Source organism: Peromyscus eremicus, chromosome 4, assembly GCF_949786415.1.
Source record: "Peromyscus eremicus chromosome 4, PerEre_H2_v1, whole genome shotgun sequence".
NCBI classification, from domain to species: domain Eukaryota; kingdom Metazoa; phylum Chordata; class Mammalia; order Rodentia; family Cricetidae; genus Peromyscus; species Peromyscus eremicus.
In genome coordinates, this window is record NC_081419.1 from 89,511,586 (window position 1) to 89,532,579 (window position 20,994).

A 20,994-nucleotide genomic window follows, 5' to 3' on the forward strand; every position below is an offset into this window, starting at 1 on the left:
CAGGCCTCCCTGGTTTCTTGCAACTATCAGTGTGGCTTCAGTGAGCTCCTGTGTGCCATCTCAGGGAGGTGACGCTGAGGACACCTGCCCCTAAAAGACGCAAAGAGTCTTTCGCGCGCAGCCGCCACTGCCTGATTGCTCTGCCCTTACCTAAGATGGCGGCCAGTTGCCTTCGGCCCGGCTTACTGCGGCTGCTCAGTACACTGCTGGCGCAAACAAGTCTACAGCCCTCTGGAACCGCGGAGGTGAATCCTGGGACGCAGCGTGTCTCCGCCCCGCGGTGCAGCTAGGGGGTGTGCTTTGGGGGCATAGGGGCTAGCTAAGGAGGAGCAGAACCCAGGGTCGTGCTGCGATCTGCCTTTCCCTCGCTTTCTGGCACCAAGGCTGCACGAGCCCAAGGGTGATTTTTTTTTTTCCCTTGGGCCCAATATGATACTAACCAAAGCCCAGTACGAGGAGATAGCCCAGTGCCTAGTGTCTGTACCGCCCACCAGGCAGAGCCTGAGGAAGCTGAAGCAGAGGTTCCCCAGGTAAGTCCCCATCTCCCCTATCACATCCTTTTGCCTTCAGCCCAGTTCCGGCCACCCTGGCAGTGCATTGGAGCCACGTGTCACACGCAAATGGGAGGAACATAGTGACGGGTTAGGTCAAGGATCATGAGAAAGCTCTCTCTCTCTCCCTTTCATCTTCTTACCACACAGAACACTTAATGGCTGAAGACCTTGGAGCCTCTCCAGGCCTTGCAATAGAATTGAAAGTCAACAGATGTTGATGGAAAACTTGATACGTATTGGGGGGGAAAGTACACATAGTAGGAGCTTCATGAATGTCCAGCGGTTAATCCAGAGATACTAGCAGTGGATGATGGGTAATGGAGTCTTTGCCAAGTAAAAATGAGAATTGGAGGTTCATCAGACTGGCTTGCTGCCTACTTTGCATAGACACCTAGAGGTGGTAGGTAGTAAACAGAAGACCCTTTGGTGTTGCCACTGGTGATAAACGAGAGAGCCTAAAGGGGGTCTTGTGCTGTTGACTACACAGGAAAAGGTTCTCAGTGTAGTCGAGGACATTGGTACCCTAGGGATTACACTCTTGAGTCTGGCCATTGGGACCTCCAGGTCTGAAGGTTTCTCCTTACGTGCATACATATTCCCCATGGGTTTCATACTTCTCTCTTCACTTGGCTGTGACCTTTTAGGATTACCCAAGCTGCTAGGAAAGGTCTCTCAGAGATTATATAACATAGATTCCTCATCTCAAAGATGTGAAAACAGACCCAAACATTTCTTGAAGAACCTGTTCAAGACAACTAGGTTATCATAGTTAATACAGTAAATAATACAGAACATTTTGTACCTGTTTTTTTTTTTTTTTAATTCAAAACCATATTATGGTATTGAGTGAGCATAGTTACCCCAAATGGAGAGCTTTCCTATCTATAATGCATAGCCTTTGACCATGTATCATGAGAGAGATATTTCATTGGGAAAGATAAATTATTGGATAATAGGTAATAATACAAATTAGAGGCATATCTTTTATGAACTGTTTGGTAGACTAATTTTTCTAGTCTCTAAACAGAAAAGCTCTCCTTCTAGTATTGTCCATACTTAAGGATGATGGTTATCTCTTTATATCTGGAGAGGTTTTGTCATAGTTGCTGTCCAGGAACACAGTTGATTCGTTGGAATTTAATTATTGTCGTTAACTTTTTTAGTTCTGTCCATGAACAGTCAAATGGGTGGTAGCTAATCACCCAAGGGAAAAGGTATAAGATGTACATACATATCATGTGTATATTAAATAGCATATGATATGTATTATACACACACACACACACATATACATTGCTGGGCAGTTTTGGAGCTTTCTGATACTTGGCTCTCATTATGTACATATTAAAAGAACATTAGTGTATATGTGTGTATTTGGGCCCACATGTGTCAAGGTGTGTGTGTGGAGGTCAGAGGATAATTTGGAGTTGTTTCTCTCCTTCCACCAAATGAGTCCTGGCAGTTGAATTCAGATAGTCAGGCTTGGTGGCAAGTGCTTTTACCCACTAGACCATCTCACCAGGTCCACTGTTTTTTTAAATGTACTTTTTTGTATGTCTTTATGTGGTTATAGCTGTAAGTATTTACTAAAATATAAATTAAAGCTGAGAAATTAAGAATACTATAAATTTGTTTTGAAGAATAGTAAGAATATTACTGGTTAATGTGTTTTATGTGTAATAGCCATAATTCCAAAAAAGGTCGAGACACAAATGATACGGTTGTATACTTTTGCACATTTCTTTAATGTCTGCCCTAAAGACAATAAACTGCACCTGCTTTTATGTTTAGCTGGTTGTCATATGTTGCAGATTAAAAGATAGCAAGAGGCCTGGGAAGATGGCTCACTGAGTAAAGTGCTTGACCTGCAAGTATGAGGACCTGAGGTCGGGTCCCCAGCATCCATGGACAAGCAGAGCAGCTCAGTAGAGAAAATACCTCCATCAGATTGTCTGTAGGCATTCTCATGGGGGTATTTTCTTGATTAGTGATTGATATGAGAGGGTTCAGCCCACTGTGGGTGGTGCCACCCCTGGGCAGGTGGTCCTGCATTGTGTAAGAAAGCAGAATGAGCAAGCCATGGAATGCAAGGCAGTAAACATTGTTCCTGCGTGGTCTCTGCTTTAGTTCCTGTCTCCAGGTTCCTGTCCTGACTTCCTCTCATGATGGCAACTGTAAGCTAAAATAAACCCCTCTTTCCCCAAGTTGCCTTTTTGGTCATGGTGTTTCTTCACAGTAATAGGAAGCAAACTAACATGGAAATTGGTACCAAGTTCATTTGGATGCTGCTGTGACAGGCCTGACCATGTTTTATGGAGGAGGGATGAAATGGAAACCCTAGCCCTAAAGAGGTCATGTCTCAAAAAATATGTAGAGCCATAGGGGAAAGATATCTGATGTGGATCTCTAGCCACCACATGTACATGTATGGGCGAGTGCACCCACAGACATGTGGCCAGTTATACACAGGTGTATACCACCAAAGAAAAAGAAAGAAAAAATACCAAGGAACTCTGGCCTCATATGTAGTTGCAAAAGAGAAGAGTAACTTACTAGGCTTTCTAGATAACTATGGATTAAAAAAAAGACTGGGTGTTTGTATTACAAAAAAGCCAACAAATGATAGTTTCTTTCTTCTTTTTTTTTTTTTTTTTTTTCCAGAGCTGAGGACCGAACCCAGGGTTTTGTGCTTGCTAGGCAAGTGCTCTACCACTGAGCTAAATCCCCAACCCCATGATAGTTTCTTGAAGGCTGACTGTAATGTGGGATGTGAAACCCCATCAAAGACTTGTCATGCTTTTGCATTGTAACTTGCATTGTAACAAGCAGCCTGTTCTGGACTTCAGTGGGTCTTTTACCCATGGAATATTGGTTTTGAACCAAACAAACCTTCCAAATGTTGCCACCTTTCATTGTACTATATGTAAAAAAAAAATCACATTTGCTAATCTCATCAGTGATCTCATTAGAAGTCTGTAAGATTTGAAGCTGTCAAGCTATGGTGATGGATATGAGCTTTCTAATACTTGAATTTTCCCTTGAAAGTTCAAATTTTATCATTGGCAACACATGCTATTAGTTGTTTTCCTTGAGATGACAGGCTCACGTCATTTATATTTGAGAAAACCGTCTGCCAGATACCCAAATCTGAATAATCATATTTTGTTCATTGTTTATTCAAGTAAGAGTTGTATTCCCTGGAAAAAGTCGCTAGCTCAGCTCTTCGTCAGGTGCATTCCTCCACGGAGACACCACCATATCTTTAAAAACAGTCTTTGTATTTACTTCTAAGTTCAGCACATAGAATTTTGAAAGAATGACAATATTAATTAGTGAATATTCTGAAATGAAGTATTCTATTTTTTTGTTTGTTTATTTATTTATTTATTTGAGACAAGGTTTCTCTGGGCAGCCTTGGCTGTTCTGGAACTCACTCTGTAGACCAGGCTGGCCTTGAACTCACAGAGATCCACCTTCCTCTGCCTCCCAAGTGCTCAGATGAAAGGCATACTCCACCACTGCCTGACTACTTTTTTTTTTTTAAGGTGTGTTGTGTATGTGAGTTTGAATATGGCTGTAGTACCCTTGCCTCAGTCTGTTGTTAAGTCTTAGAAGTTAAAAAGCTATCAACTTTAGGGGTACTGGGCATGGGAGGAGTCCAAGTGAGGGTAGGTGGAAGGGGTTGGAGAAGGGAAAGTGATATCATTCTATTTCTATTAAAAACACATAAAAAAAGGGATTAGACGTTTACCCACTATAGTATACAATAGGCACAAATGTCAATAGAGTAGAAGGGGAAGTAATATTTTTGTAAAAAATAGTTTTGACCTTGTAGACCCCTGAGAGGGACTTGGGGACTCCAGGAAACCATTGGCTACACTTGAACACAACCACTGGCTGTTTGAAATCACAGCTCATTTATTTTTGAAGGTTGTTGATGGGCATTAATGAATGACTACCAGGGAGATTGCTAATTCTTTCCCCTGCAGAACATGGCATCTCTGTGTCTGCAACTTACCGTCATTGAGCAGAGTCATTATTTCATCTGCAATATGTGGAATTAAGAATGACTTCTGCTAATTTGAGGTTCTGTTAGCTTCTTTTATATTTTTTCCCCATTTCTGGAGATCAAATCCAGGTTCTTATCCAAGCACGAAGAATAATCTATCATTGGGCCATACCCACACCTAGTGTTTTTAAAATTACAATACATTGTAGGTTATTTCAATTTTTTTGTCTATTTAATTTTCTTTTTGCATTAATGGACCCACTTGGTATTCTATAACTACCTTTCTATGGGAGTGTTTGCTTTTATGAAATTTTTGTTGCTTTTTATTTGTTGGATGTGCTGGTGTTAAAGATATTGATTTTGGTTTTCTTGTCTTTTGTTGTGGATGTTTTCTAGTTTGCTTTTAAGTATTCTGATTTTAACTTCCTTAAACTTCAATTTAGGCTTCTTTTTTTTTCTTTTTCTTTTTTCTTTTCTTTTTGTTTTTGCATTTTGGATCTTTGAGACAGACAGGGTCTTTCTACATAGCCCTGGCTGTCCTAGAACTCACTTTGTAGACCAGGCTGGCCTTGAACTCACGGAGATCTACCTCCCACATACTGGGATTAAAGGCCTGTATCAGCATACCTGGCTCTGTTTTGTTTTCTATGTCAAGGTCTCATTGTGTAGACCAGGCTGGGATTAAAAGCTTGTGTCATCACTCCTGGCACATCCTTAAATTCTTTTTGTTGTTTTTTGGTTTTTTGAGACAGGATTTCTCATTGTAGCTCTGGCTGTCCTGAAACTCATTGTGTAGACCAGGCTGGCCTTGAACTCAGAGATCCACCCACCTTTGCTCCTGGGATGCTGGGATTAAAGGCGTGCACCACCACGCCTGGCTTTAAATTCTTAATATTCCCAGTTGCAGTACATTTTGACATATATTGAGAGGCATAAATGTAAAGTAAGCTTTCCCCAGCATTAATTTTATTCGTATTCCATACCTCCTGAGGGAAGACTCACTTCAGTATGTCTTTGTTGTTTTCACTGAAATTGCAAAACTGTTATTTCAGGCCACTTCATTGAATTTCGGCCCTCCTTTTTTACCTGTCCGTTCTCAGAATCACCTTAGATAGCAGAGTACTTCCCCAGCATGCACAAGGCTCTGGTACAGTTCCCAACACTGTTTAAGAAAAACCAGAATCCTCTACTTATTGTGAAGAGGTGTGACTTTGTGAGCTTGAATACTCTATTTGGAAATCTACCCTCATTCTATTCTTTCCTTCTCTGCAGTTTAATAATAGCGGGTCTTTCTGTCCTTAGCAGATCAGGTGTGCTGTGTGAGTCTAGTATCTAAAGCTGTGGTAGGGCTGTATTTAATGGTTACATTTGTATTTTATTTCCTGGTTTCTGATTCAGGAAGATACTTCCAGTCCAGTCAACTGTTCCTCCGAAGATTGTGTTATATACTTTCCTGTTCAAATCCTCTATTTGTATATAGTATATGTATCTGTAAGTAGTTTTAAACTCAGAGAAAATTTGTAATAGTATTCCAGAGCATTTTTTATGCCCTCTGACCAATTGTCAGAATTTCAAAATTAGTTTTAACATAATGTAGTCAGTTGCTAGATCTTTGTTGTACTCTGCCGTTTTTTTTTGTTTGTTTGTTTTTTGTTTTTCCAGGAATGGCCTTTTCCTTTCCTGATTTTGCATCACACATTGCCATTTAGTTCATCACATCATAGAAGTTCTGCTATGTTTTGTTTCTTGTTTGTCTTTTATGATTTTGACATCTCTGGAGAGAACAACGATCAGTTGTTTTCAAAGAGTGTCCCTCTGTTTATGTGCTGTTTGCTTTCTTCTAATAGATTCAGGGTAGGAAGTTTCGGCAACAGCACCCCACAAATGTCATGCCTTTCTTAGAGCATCATGTCAGCAGCATATGACTTCACATGTCTTATCATTGGATGTAACTTCATTTGGTTTGGTATGGTTATGGCTGCTGAGTGTCTCTAGGGTAAGGTTGCTGGTACTCCTTTTAATAAATGCTGATTAGAGATATGTTTGGAGACCTGCAAGTATCTTGTTTCTCATCACATGTTTCCTGTTTTCCCAGAGAAGTGAGTGTCCATCAGTTGATCTTTCAAGAAAGTTATTAGTTATACATACCTAATAGTGTTCAGTTTTTACCACAGTATTTATCTGATCAATATCATCTGTGATCGTAATTTTATGGCAAACAACACTACAAAAAAAAGCCATGCTTTTCATTGTTATTCTCAGACTTTTCCACCACTTTATCTTAGAACATTTGATCTGTAGTAATTCACTTTGTGTTTACTCTATTTGTGACACAATTTGGATTAAAAAAATAAAACCCAACAGAGTTTGTTATAATTAATTTCAGTAGCCTATAGTACCAAGAAAACAGATTAAAACATAACTAGTAGGTATAAATAATGGAATTACAGAATTTTTAGAAATTGAAAGATTTCTTGAACAGGTTCTATTTATCATCTGTCTATCTATCTATCTATCTATCTATCTATCTAACTATCTATCAATCATCATCATCTACCTGTCTATTTTAAGATGTGGTCTTACTGTGCAATCATGTCCGGCCAGTGCTAACTCACAGAGATCTACCTCAGTGCTGGATCTTAAAGGATTCTTAAAGGAGATATACATTGGTTAGAAATTCTTTTGCTAGTAGACTAAGTAAGCCTTCTGGGACATGATTCTTGAGTTTCTTCACCATACATTGATTATTCAGTTGCTATCCAAATAAGTTATACATCAGACTTTTGAGATCATGATTCTAAGTAAGGTATCTATACCCTGTTTCTGAATCTTTGATCTCAGATTCTGGGCTCTGGTTTTTCTAATTATGCCTTTCACATCTGTAGGTATGGTTTTTCTGTATTGGATCCAACACCTTCCCATTCTTAGTGTACTGGCTGATTTTGCATGTCAACTTGACATAAGCTAGAGTCATCAGAGGAAGGAGCCTCAGTTGAGGAAATGCCTTGATGAAATCCAGCTGTAAGATATTTTCTCATTTAGGGGGGCTGGAGAGATGGCTCAGGGGTTAAGAGTGCTGACTCTTCTTCCAGAGGACCCAAGTTCAATTCCCAGCGCCCACATGGCAGCTCACACCTGTCTGTAACTCCAGTTTCAGGGGGCCCCGACACCCATGGCAAAAACCACAAATGCACATAAAAATAAAATAAAATATATATATATATAAAGATATTTTCTCATTTAGTAATTAATGGGGGAGGGCCCAGTCCATAGTGGGTGGTGCCATCCCTGGTGTATTGGTCCTGGGTTCTATAAGAAGGTGGGCTGAGCAAGCCAGGGGAAGTAAGCCAGTAAGCAGCACCCCACAATGGCCTCTGCGTCAGCTCCTGCCTCTGGGACCCTGCCCTCTTTGAGTTCCTGTCCTGACTTCCTTCAGAGATGCTGAAGTGTCAGCCAAATAAATCCTTTCCTCCCCAACTTGCCTTTTGGTTATGGTGTTTCATCAGAGCAATAGGAACCCTAAGACATACAGTAACACGGGAAACCATTCATTCATAAAAATGACTTCAATTCCTGCTCCAAGTAAAATTTCAAAATTAGTAGTTAAAAACTGTGGCTCCATCCCCTCTGCTTATACTGAGTCATCTTCTTGAGATCTTCATCCATCCCTAACTAGAGTACTAGAGTGAAAAAGGATGGTTCTGTTAGCCTCTGCCTATGTTGAACTTACTGGTCTTTGGTGGACATAGGGGTCCAGTCTGGCTAGTTACAGACTAGCACAAAATAGTACTTAATTTATGTTTTTTGAAAGTATCCAGCTGTGAGCCACTGTTGTCTTTGGAACACCCCCTGTTCCCCACACAGGATGCGTTTTATGATATTGGGTGTTCTCACAGGGAGTTATCTGTTGTGTGTTCTTGCTTTCTATAACCATTTGTCCTTAGGGACCCACTTGGTTCTGTCTCATGTTAGTGTGGGTCAAAGCTCCCTCGTTGTAAAAGGAGCCAAATCCTATAACTAGTAAACAGAAGAAACAATTTTCAAACTCCAATGATGTCTGTCTCTCGAAATCTTACCTTGTTGCTGCTTCCTGGTAAGTTCCTTGAGGTTATGGCAAACACTAATTAAAACAGAGCAGGTGAAACACTTGGCATCATGTAGAACCAATAGAAAGTATTTAAGGATCTGAGTGGGACTGCTCTTAGGCTGTAGTCATTTGTCTACAGTAGGTGAAATCTCTGAGTGGTGTCATTTTCATACGTATGTACACAAAAGGTAGTAGATTAGCAGAAAATAGAAATATTTATGTGGACTAGTTGATTGATTGTTTCTAATATTTCATCAGATATCAAACTTGCCTTGCATATTTCCGTATTTTGTAGTTGATTTATAATGACACTGAAAAACTTTTTAGCTTTGAAACTTTCAAGAATCACAGTGAAGTATTACAATTTATAATTCATACTCAGGTTTGGTTTACATAACTGAAATATTGTTTCTGTATGCCTTGTTGGTTGAAATTGAACTGAGTGGTAGTTGTTAATTTGTGGTTAGTTTTTTACACTCTGATGATGTTGTGGTGAGCCTGACTCCAGAGTGGTAGGTGAAAATAGCTTAGAAAGGGAGAAAAAGGCTTTTATTGAACCTGAAATGTTGTCTGTGGCTTTGTCAAAGAAATACAATTAATTTGCAAGGCATTAAAAAGTGGTATTAATTCATGTATTCTGAAGATATCTGGATATGCTTCTGCAGCGATTATCGATTAAGCTGTCTAAGCAGTGAATATGATTGTTTGGTGTATACTTGTTAGTTCAGTAATCTTCTAAAATGTGATTTTTTTTTTTTATTCTGTAAGATTCAGGTTCTGAGTTTTTTGTCATACTGTAGGTTAGCCTTCAGTTTTTCCGAGAGGTCATTTCGCTTGTGTATGGCCTCTCTGCTTTCTAAGGAAAGTTTGACTTTCATCAGATATTTGTTTTCTGTATTTGTAACACTACAAGGTAAGAGGAGCCTGGATTCTCGGTAAAGGAATATTTAGGATCACCCGTAGATAGCAATATTCTGAGAAGCAGCCACATGTTGATTGCATTTCTTATTAGTCTTGGGAGGGTGGGTATTCATATTATTAGAATACTAAATTCATTTTAAGTCTGTATTCAGGCATCATACCTCAGCTTTCTCAGCAATAACTTGTATGAGAATGGTAACAGAGAATTACATATTTCCTTAGGAAGAAAGATTGAATGAAAGTATGAGGCAATAATGTTTTATTATTTAACATTTCAATAAATATGGAGTGAACTTACCATTATTTTTATTATGCACTTTTATGCAATTTTGCCATATTGGTTGGATTTTCTTTAAAGACAAACCAATCAGTATGTAAGTACTGTGTTACAGTTAAGTCTGAAAAGTGACCTTCATGTGTAAAAGTCATGAACACCATACAGAGGCTGAGAAAAGTGACTTTCATATGTCCAAGTCATGCACACCTTTCAGGGGCTGGGTAAACTAGTTTTTTAGTTTTTTCTTTTGTTTTCATTGTGTTATTAAAGGTAGATAGTTGCAAACATTTGATGGAAAGTATCTTTCTCCATTCGACTGATAATGGCTGACACATTGGGCTGTTCTGTAGAGGACACTGTAGTTGGTGTGGAATCCTAACTAAAGGAAAAGAGGGATATAAGAGTGTGGGCTGCCTGGACTTGACACCAGAGGGGGATGTTCTGTGCCCCACGATTTGAGGTGGTGATGATAGTGAGCTGGTGTGTGGGGACCCAGCAAGAGAGCAGGGAGCGTGTTGATCACAGATCCACCCTTCCTGGCCTCATTGTAAAACTAATGCCACCCCTGCTTTTCGGCTCTTTCCATTCCTTTGCTCTGGGAGGCTCACAGTCAACAGTCCTTCAGAATCCAAAGCCTCCTTCTGCCAAGGGGCCCTCACCTGGTTCCCCACACTTTCGAGTGCACCACTTGGTGGAGGTGTGGTCTTTCTGTTTATGGATACTTCCAAACAGAAAATACATGTTTCTCAACCTCCTGTCTTGTTCAAAGTGTAATATTTTGGGGTGCAATCAAGCTGAGGGGTTCTACAATTCTCATTCCAAGCACAATGTTGAAATTTCTCAGAACCTCTTTCTTTTACATGTTCAAAATGTACTGCTTCAGCTGCCATAAAATTTTAAAACTATGCAACTTAGCATCCTAAATTTAAGAACATAAGAGAAAATATTTTGAAACAGTGAAATTCATGTAGAGGGAAAAGAAAGCAGCTTCATATCTTTCTATACCATTGTTCAGTCAAATATTTAACTATTGAGTCTTTTTCTGACTAAGTGCTGGGTCCTAGCCTTTTTCTGTGATTGTCCTGGTAGCAGAAGTCATGTCTAAGACCCAGATTTAAAACACCTGGTGCACTGTGGCTGCCTCCCCCACCCCCCCAACCCTGTTCCCCTTAACTTACTTACATTTATTCAAAAAAAATTTTTTTTTCTTTGTCATTGTTATGACCCAGCTTTTGCTCTTGGAACAAGAAAGGCCAGGCTAATCTAACTCTAATCTTATGTTTATTCTGTTGGAGGAAATGGGCAGTATAGCAGACCCTGGGCATTTGCAAGGGTTATCATTTAAGGCTGTTGCAAATCCTCAAGTTCTCAGTTAGCATCTTGTAGGATATCCAGAGCCTACAAACCTGTGGGATGAGAGTATTTGGTTAAGCTTACTTATCAGCCAGTTCACTCACTGCTTCCTCAGATCAGCTGTGATGGGAGAAAGATTCAGACGTGCACACAGCAGGATTCTGAGTCACTGTCCATCGCGTGCATTTGTGATCCCTCTCAGGTAGTTGGAACCAGGTCTGCTCATTCTACCAGGCTTGGAGGATGAATAGAGATGGAGGATAAACACCTCAGTTTGACATTTGTCCTTGTGGCATACTGTAGTCCCCTGAGATCCTGCAGCTTGTAGTGTAGTACTTCTGACTCAAGGCTGAATCCGACTTGTGTAAGGGCCTTGTTTGTAGATACACTCTCAGAGATAAATCATCTAATCAGCTTCCCTCCAACCACACAAGAAATTAGACTGGCGATTAATTTTTTCAGTTCTTTTTTGTTCCTGTCCACAGTTCTCTCAAGCTGCTATCTTTTGCTTAAGGTATATTATTCTCTTATTTGTTTTTGCTTATAATATTGGTAGGCAAAGCTATAAAATTTGAAATTAACTTGCACTTCAAGCCTCATTTAGCTAAGATGGTAAATGGACTGGGGCTGTGAGACAGACTTCATTGTATAACGTTAAAAAAACCCACAGACTCTGGCAGCCTGTATGTATCAGCCTGCATGGAACACACAGCTCATAGAAATCACTTTCTGAGAGGTGAAAGTTAAAGTTGTCTAGATCTGGATTCTTTGGGGCCAACTAATAATGTGTGGACCTATAAAGATGAAACCACCATTAATCACTGATTTGCATTTTGAATTTTTATTTGTGCTGCGGTGGCACATTTGGTACCTACATGTACTGATCACAAACACTGCTACTGCTCCTATCAGGTTGGATTCCGGGGCCTGGAAGGAACTAGTGTGAGGTTCAGCTAGCGTTTAGAACTGGGCCCAGTTCATTCATGCTAACTGCAGAAACCTGTGCTGAAGTCCCTCCCTGTGCCTGGCTGCTTGCCTCTCCACACTCGCTCTTCAGTTGGAGAACTGACTCCCACCATGCCCTGGCCAGGCAGGTATCAGCGACAAGAGAGGGAATACAGCTGGCAGGCTTGGGACTGTGGTGAAGGAAAAGCAGGGGTTTGTGCATTCCCATGGCAGCTGCTGCTTTGCACTGCGGGACGGTGGACCTAACCGCTGCTAGGCTTCTCCTTCGGCATCCAGGCTAGATCTCACTCCCCCACCTCCCAAGCCTTTCTTTAAAGAAAAAAAAAAAAAAGATCCTGGGTGTTTAATGTTTTCAGTTTGCTTGAATTTTTAAAACACCATGTGGGCCAACATTTTCCTGGCCAAACAGAGTAAGTCTGTGGGCTGAGTTTGGCTGATGGCCAGTGAATGCTGGAACTGTCTCTTCTTGGCTCCTGAGAATTGATTTTGAGTATCTTCTCCAGACCCTATGGCCTATAGCTCATACTGGTTGCTAGAAGTCTGTGGTGAGGGTGTTTACACCATTAAAGCGGCAAATGGTGCAAAGCTGGGCTCCCCTTAGCCTCAACTTTGAACCCACCCAAAGGCAGTTGTTTAACTCCAAATGCCACGGTTTAAGACTTTTTGCATTACATATTATAGCTCTATAACATGACTTTCATAGAAATTTCTTAACCCAATTTGTTCTCGCTATTTTAACTTTTTTTCAGAAAAGGGGCTCAAAGTACTTCCATTTGCCTTTCATTCATTCTTATTGTTATGTTAGAGACTTTTTTTTCTCCTTATATGAGCAATGTAAAATCCAACATTGCATCTTTGCAGTACAGAGTAATAGTATTGTACTATATCTCACAATGGACATTTGATTGAACTGAAGAAAATTTCCTTCTTGTCTTTTTTATAAAGCCATATTACAGATTTCTCATTTATGAAAATTAATCCCTTTCAAAATAGGTTAATACGGTAAATTTAAGGATGTTATAGTTCCTTTTAGCAGGGATTTGGAAATGTTCCACCGGTGTTATACCTGAGGGCTTATCATGTCAGAAGTTATTTCCAGAGAAATTTTAAGCTTAGGAGTTATACTTTTAATTACTACTTATTCTAACATAAGAAGTAACTATCCTATTCAGCAAATTATAGTGAAAGACAATGGGAAACTCTTAACTGATTACAAATTAATTTAGTGCCATTTTCTAGAACTGAATTGATATATTTTTTCTTTTTTATATCATAATTACTAGTCATTAAAGAATATGATGGGCCGAGGAGATAGAGGGCTTAGTGGGGAATGTGCTTCTTATGCAAATGTGAAGGCTGGATTCAGGTCCCCTAGAACCTAATTGAATGCTGGGTGGGTATGGTGGCCCACCTGCAATTCCAGCCTTCAGAAGCTGGAGATAGGGAGTCCCCAGAGTAAGCTGGTTAATTAGGCTAGATATGACAAACTGCTTTCAGTTAAGAGCCTTACCTCAATGAATAAGGTGGAGAGCCATCCAGGAAGATTTCCGGTGTCAACCTCAGGCCTTGACACACAGGCACACATACATGCAAACACACATACAGGCACACCACACAAACATACATGCAAAAAGTAACAAGAATATGACAATGTATAGTTTTCAATAAATTGAGTGTACATTTTAGAGTGACAAATGGACCTCCCCGGAGTGAATCAGCTGGGTATGCTGTTGAGTTTGGAGAGTTGTAGCTTCTGCTAGACCTTGGGAGGTTTACTTAAGTTTGCCTGCTTGTGGTTAACTATTTTATAAATTATGGGCCCAAAGCATATGACTACGAACCACATGTGGCTATGAGAGTTTTTAGTTTTAAAGACTTTCGTAAATTGGTTTGAAGAACTTGATTCCTGAAAATTAACACGCAGATGTGACTTCCTTGCCAGGTAACTTAGAGTGGGTCTCTTCATCCCTTGACAAGTACCTTTATTTATGAAATGAAATTATTACCAATTCAAGTGAGAAAGTGCATGTAACATAGCGAACACCATTCTTGATACCCTGGCTACCACAGATCTTGTTGTTGTTACTGTTGTTTACTCAAGGATGTTCCTTGCAGTGCTTTTTAGGGTTATAGTAATTAGACTTAGAATATTAGAAGTGAAAAGATTTTGCCTAACACCAGCTTTTTGTTGTCTAGTTTTCCAAAGTGTTTTCCTTTGTAATCCCCAGGATGATAGGTAGCTTTCCTTTTTAATAGAAATTTTGTTGAAATCTTGATGTCGTATTCCCTTGATGACAAATATATATAGGTTTTTGATGGATTTTCTCCCCCTAAAAAGTAGTGTTAGATGAACACTATGTAAAACAGAGTAAGTCAGAATGTTAAAAGCTGGAGAGTGTGAAGTATTTTCTCGTGTAATTATTTTCCTCTAGAGCAGTGATTCTCAACCTTCGTTATACTGTGACCCCTTAATACAGTTCCTCATGTTGTGGTGACCCATAAAATTAGTTCATTGCTACTTCATAACTGTAATTTTGCTCCTGCTATGAATCTTAATGTAAATATTGGATATGCAGGATATCTGATATGAAACCCCCAAAGGAGTCATGACCCACAGGTTGAGAACTGCTGCTCTAGTGAAGACTTTGTTCTCAATTTGATTTTCGCATTTATTGGTGTATTTGACTGAATACCAATTTGGATTCTGAGTAGTTCTGCTTATCAGGAAGCAGCTGGAGTCCAAAAGCTGTGTTTAGGTGTCCGTCTTCAGGACATCGTGAACGTGATTGTCACAGGAATGTTGACTTTGGTTCTAGTGTTTAATTAATCACCTTTGAAGAATGTGTTTCTAAATGAGCTTAAAGCCATTTGTCATACTAGTACTTACTCTGTGCAGACTAATGGAAAATACAGAGTTGCGTCAAGTTTATAAAGAGACTAGTTTATAAAGAGACTTAAGTCTTTGCTTTTATTAATACGTTGTGTTCTAGAATGGTGCCTTCTAAGATAGCCTTTAATTTCTTTTATTTCACAGTTGAGTGATAATAACTTGGGCAAGACCTCCCCCCTCACCTTCCTTTTCTACTCCATAACACTGAGTTCTAGGTCAAAAGAGAAGCTCTCACAGTTAGATCTACTGCATTTCAGTCGGTTCAGATGGAAGTGTTAAAATAGCTTAGAGATCTTTGTCCTTTTGCAAAAACAATACTTAAAAACTTGAATGACATTGACAAAATGTTGCCTGCAGCCCAAGTCTGCGGAAGTGAGCCATAATTATGCTACAGATTATATGTTTGGGGACTCTTATTTGCCATCGAGTTCTTCTGAAGTGTTAAGACTTTGAGTAGCTTTATTTCATCTGGTGGAGGTATATAGGGAGTCTAGATTTGGCACATTGTCATGAAAATATTTTATTCATGTGATAGCTCTTTAGACAATCGTATTCTGTATTGGATTACAGTGGCACAATAAATTGCTGAATAAACTGTCTGCTCAATATGACTTTACCATGAAAAATTTGATGCATAGAGTAGGAGAGGTTGGAATATATCAACCTCTTCTGACAAGGGACTTTGAATTTTGACCTAATATAGGTGACCTTTGTGCACAATAAAAGTGAGCTTAATCTCAAGGTTAAGGTTGAGGGGAATGGCAGGGCATGGTGGGGCTCACACTGTGGGGAGGGGCTTCTCAGCCCACCTAGCTATTGGCTAAGTGGGACCTCACACTGGTTTCTTTCTTTCTTTCTTTTTTTTTAAGACTTATTTTAAAAAACTAAAAGCATATTTAGAAGCTTATTTATAGCACACACTGTTTGGCTGTTAAACAGCACCCTGTTTTCTCCAAGCTCTGCTCTCTGTTTAATTGTGCTAAGTTCTTCTGTTTTTGCATAGATTATTTCTGAGTGAAAGGTCTGAGTGTGATATTGTCTCTCTCACAGAGAAGCTAGCTATATAGCTAAAAATAAAAATGTTCTATGGCTCATAGGACAGATAGCTGACATATATAAGCTTGGAACTGAAAATATATGTTCTTTAAAGAGGGTTTTTTTTTTTTTTCTTCTTTCCTTTGACAGGTTGAACCTTTGTCACTGAACTTTAGAACTGTCAGAAGAGTTTTAAGTGGTGCATGGTTTTAGATAGATTGTAATTAAGAGGACTCATGTGAGTTATTGTTTTAAAAGGCTCTTGTGATTTAGAGGTTGCACCCCCCCACCCCCCAGAATTTCCTTTGAATTGTGTTGGCTAATCCACTTGCTCTATAATATAATATAGCATGATGTGATAATATAAAATATTTTATGGTTTTTGCCTGCTTTATCTAGAAGGAAGATTGTTTTAAAACGTAAATTTCACTGTTAAATCCTTCACCACCAGATACTTTGACTGCTTTGTCATAAATAAAATGATAGCCTATCAAACATTAGAAAAAGCCTCTAGTGTTACACTATCCAAGCACCTACAACACCTATTGAATATTCTGCTCGAATAATTGGTTGGAACAACAAATAGTTGAGGAGAGTGTCAGAAGCTCGAATGGAAAGAACTTCTCCTTTTTTAATCGAGCCTGCAAAATCTATTCCCCAGGACTGATCAGCTCTGAAGCGCTGGGGTTTGATGATCAGGATGGCTGGAAACCATGCTTTCAGGACATAACGCATTGACGAGGCCATCCATCATTTGTTAGCATACGCCGAAATGTGGGCTGTGTGTGCAGAGGCCTGTGATTTAGTAAATACTTGGGAGATGAATCGAGCTTACACACAGGGGAAGATATTGCTGTCCTTCAGCAGCCTGAGACCCAGGCGCCTGCTGAGAAGGCCATCTGACGGCACATCATCAGTAACTGGCCTGTCACAGTCAGCGGTGCCCACCGACCATCACCAGTATATTAAATGCATTTTTAATATCTGCTTGAGTAGATTTAATGAAGAAAATTTAGTTTCCATACTCCAAGCACTGCTTCCTCAAGTGTTCGAAAGCATGGACTCTTCTTCCCTGCACACAAAAGGGAGAAGGAAGATCATGTTAGCAGTTGATTGAAAAGGGGTTCAGATAAAAAATAATGGGCACACATACAAAAAAATGCTTTTTATCAGAGTGGGTGTCTTGTTGGTATAAAGGCTCATTTAAAAAAAGAAAGGAAGAAAGAAACCTGTGGGTTTGGGGTTATTTTCTTAGCCTCCAACTCTCCTTAGAAGCTCTTTGTGTGGGAAGGTCCAAGGGATGTAAACCTCTGGCTTGACGGGAACGGTGTAGAGCCCATGTCATGATGTGGCCTGGTTTGTCGAATCTGTGGGTAGGGAGATTCACGTTTCGGTTATGTTGTGTTTTGAGACATTATTGGATGGTCCTTTGGATTGTTACCTAACCATATAAAAGTAGGGTTTCTTTAGTTTGTTGCTTCTAAGTGATAGAATATTGTACATTACTTGTTAATTTGTTAATCAGTATTTTTTGTTTGCTATCATGTAAAAGAATTCAAATGAGTAAGAAAAATTAGCGTTCTACTTTCTTAGACTGTAATATCTCTTTAAAAGTTGTAATTTTAATATGTTCCATTTTTCTGATTAGGCAAAGTATAGACTCACTCTCTAATGAGTTTCAGTTGCTGACATTATTTACTACAAAACAGCAAGACAACCAATTAGATATTGTTGCAAGTGGGCACTTTAAAGGTTTCCCCTCTTTAAAAAAACACAGGAGAATATGCTCTGGTGTTCGCAGAAGCAGCAGCTAAGGAATGGGATCTATAAATCTGACTCCTGCATGTGTCAAAACAGTAATGTATTAAATGCATATTATTATAAAAATTTAAGACATGTCTTAAACACACTTACATTTTTATAACACATGGCAATATTAAATAATACATTTCCTTGTTAGCATCTGTTTGCCGTCATTGTTGGCAAGACCTGTGATTTATTGCTTAAATTAATGACCAAGACCGTTTTGGACCTGATATATGCCCCTAAGCTTATTACATCACTAAATAAAGTAAAATGTATGTGCTTGTGACAAAGTTATTTTTATAATTGTTTATCCCTTTAAAGTGCTCTATTCAGCGATTCACTGCAAGGTTCACAATGGTTGGCTTGTGACCAGAAAATAATCTCAGAAATGTAAAATATATTTCTTGTCTAGAAATAAAATGCCAGAGTGATGGTGACGATAGGGGACCCAGCAAGAACATACAGCACTCAAACCTCTTTTCTTCAGTGCTCCTGGTGAAGTCTTACTGCGTGAGGTAATGCACAGGCTCCCTGCCTCCATCCCAACTCTCAAGCTGCGGATGCAAGAACTCACCTTCTTCATACAGAGACATGCATGTGGGCCAAACATTTGGCCCTGACTCCAAACCACAAGGGTTAACTGGTTCTTGTTCTGCAGGTGCGATTGTCACCACGCCTTAGACTAGGTTCTCGTCCCATTTTTAGTCTGGAGATGGGAACTTGCTGTTTTCTGTGTTGAACTCTATTTGACTTGTTAGGTGTTATCTTTCTTTTCTGAGGATCCGGGGTGACAGCCCCTTGTACATTTTTACAGTGCTCTGTAATTCATCGGAAGGCCCTCTGTCACCCGACCTGCAGTGTGGTGTTATATGGCTCCCTGGTTTTCTTGCTCAACATGAAGTTTCTCATTGACTGCCAGCTCTCCTGTCATGGGACGGAGAGGTGGAGATCTTAAGAGCTTAAGCCCTGCTTCTGAGCTGCAGTGTCTGTCTTGAAATAGACGGACTTTCCTTGGATGGTAGCTGTATTACTGTGACGAGATTACTTTTCTGCATGCCTTGGAAGAGTTGGCATTTTTCACTCACAAATGGCAACAAAACCCAGTCCCTCTTAAGAAAGGTACTTTCTTGCTTGCGTTCATCTCATGTCCATTGCATTCCCCCGCCCCCCCCAAGTATTCTTCCCCATAGCAGTTGATCGGATCATTTTTTTTAGGCGTTCGCTCAAAAATGATCAAAGCCAACACACATCCATGTTTTCTTTGAAAAGCCTTACTAACTTTCCCATCTTTTTCTCTCTTTAAAAATTATTTTCTTATTTCATATTTGATTTTTTTAAAGATTGTCTTCCTTTGTACACTGGGTTGGCCTTGAACTTATGATCCTTTTGAGTGTTGGGATTAAAGCAGGTGCCACATCCTTAATTCTCTGTCCTTTACCTGGAAGATCTATCTCCGTATAACAAGTTAAAATGCCATTTCCTGTTTCTTTTTTTCCTTGGGTACATCCATTCTGCCTCCTTCCCTCTTCTTTCCTAGGCCTCTCCTTTCCTTTCCTGTCCTGTCTGTCCCCATCTGTCCCATCCCCTTTCATTGTCTTTGAGTATTGCAGTAGATCCACTAAAATTTTCTTTGCTTTAACAGTTATAGTAACATTTATCTATTGATATAGATAAATCCTTTTGCATCCTATTCAATAAACTGTGGATTCCCTTGGATAGGACTGTGTTTGGCTATAATTTTATTTTCTAGCTCTTCTATTTAGTACCTAGGACTGTATTGTGCCCCTTCATGTGTTCGTTTGGTGAATTCTTGCTAACTTGGATAAGGGCCAGTGCTCCTTTATTATAGTGATCCCTTTTGAGGTGGCGACTTAGAAGTGGTTTTGTTTCTGTTGGCCGCTATAGTTCTACATGGCAGCATACAAAGAACTTTCAGTGCTTCCTGAGATTGTTTCTGAATCTCTCAGTCTGGGGTCAGGATACTTAAGTCCTGCTTTAAAGTAAGAAAATATTCAGTAGGCAGTTAGGGATTCTGTCTGGTGTTCTTCTCTGTCTTAAATGAAACGAAGGACCACATATGTAAGTGCACGTGTTAGATTTTAGTGTGGGAAGCGATGGCTGTGTAGAAACCTTTACCCTGGAATCTTGGGAGTTGTGCTTTGTTGTGTCATTCCAAGGCTAATCAAAATAAATCTTGGAAGGTGAGTAAATATTTTCTGTGCATTCTCTGCGCTTTCAGAAGCAATGCTCCATCTCTGAAATGTTAGTAAGTATATTAAATAAAACAATATGATGTACACTATGTCAGATGTGATAAATTATTCGGTACAGAACATTTATACAACATATGTTGAGCTGGTACGTGAACAGCTTAATGACTATAAATTATGTTCATCTGCGTTGCCATTTTTGTATTTTGTTTAAAACCACACAATTTGCATTATAGATATTTCTACATCTGGGGCGGGGAGGACAGGGCTGAGAAGAAGGCATCAGCAAAGTGCAGGTCATCTCCATGATGCTCTGACAGTGATCCGGGGCTCCTCAGCTGTGCCGTGTACATAACACAGATGTTGGGGAGTCATCTGTCAGCCATGCCTCTCCTATGGAGTTAAAGTTCTAGAGGGAAAAGAATTTGACACCCTGCTGTCACTGTTACATTTCCACAATAGAAGAGCATGCAAATATTGAACCTCCTGCTTAGCCACAGTGTCCTGTCTAATGTCTGTGCTGGTTAGAATAAAAAATCATGGGTGCATCTTGGGCTCTGAGATCTGACAAAGGTCATGCTATGTTGGGCATTTGAATTGGAAATTGTCTGGACGTAGATTTTATAAAGCTCCCACTGTTGTGTGTGTGGAGAATTTCTACAGGGTTTTGTCCCTGGAGAGGCCTCTTAGGCCCTTTTCTGTCCTATGAATGAATTTAGATGTGAGGGTTACTCCTGCCTTAAAACTGTTAAGTTCATTTTGCATACATCCCTAGAGAGAAAAACTGGCAGATGCTTTTATCTTGGAAGTGTTTAAAAGAAAACTGCAGAGCAGGAACAAGAGAGGAAAGGGGCCCTGTGTGGAGTCCCAGAACATTTTGGAAATG

At 39.7% G+C, this 20,994-nt stretch overlaps 1 protein-coding gene across 1 annotated transcript in view; it reads left to right on the forward strand.

The window, feature by feature from the left end:
* Positions 1-230: 230 nt before the first annotated feature.
* The window catches only part of Cdin1 (CDAN1 interacting nuclease 1), a 207,317-nt gene continuing 186,553 nt past the window's right edge, over positions 231-20,994 (forward strand). Inside the window, exon 1 of the mRNA XM_059261110.1 lies at positions 231-530. Within this exon, the coding sequence (XP_059117093.1) occupies positions 430-530 (101 nt within the window). The 5' untranslated portion in view covers positions 231-429. The remainder of the gene's footprint in view (positions 531-20,994) is intronic.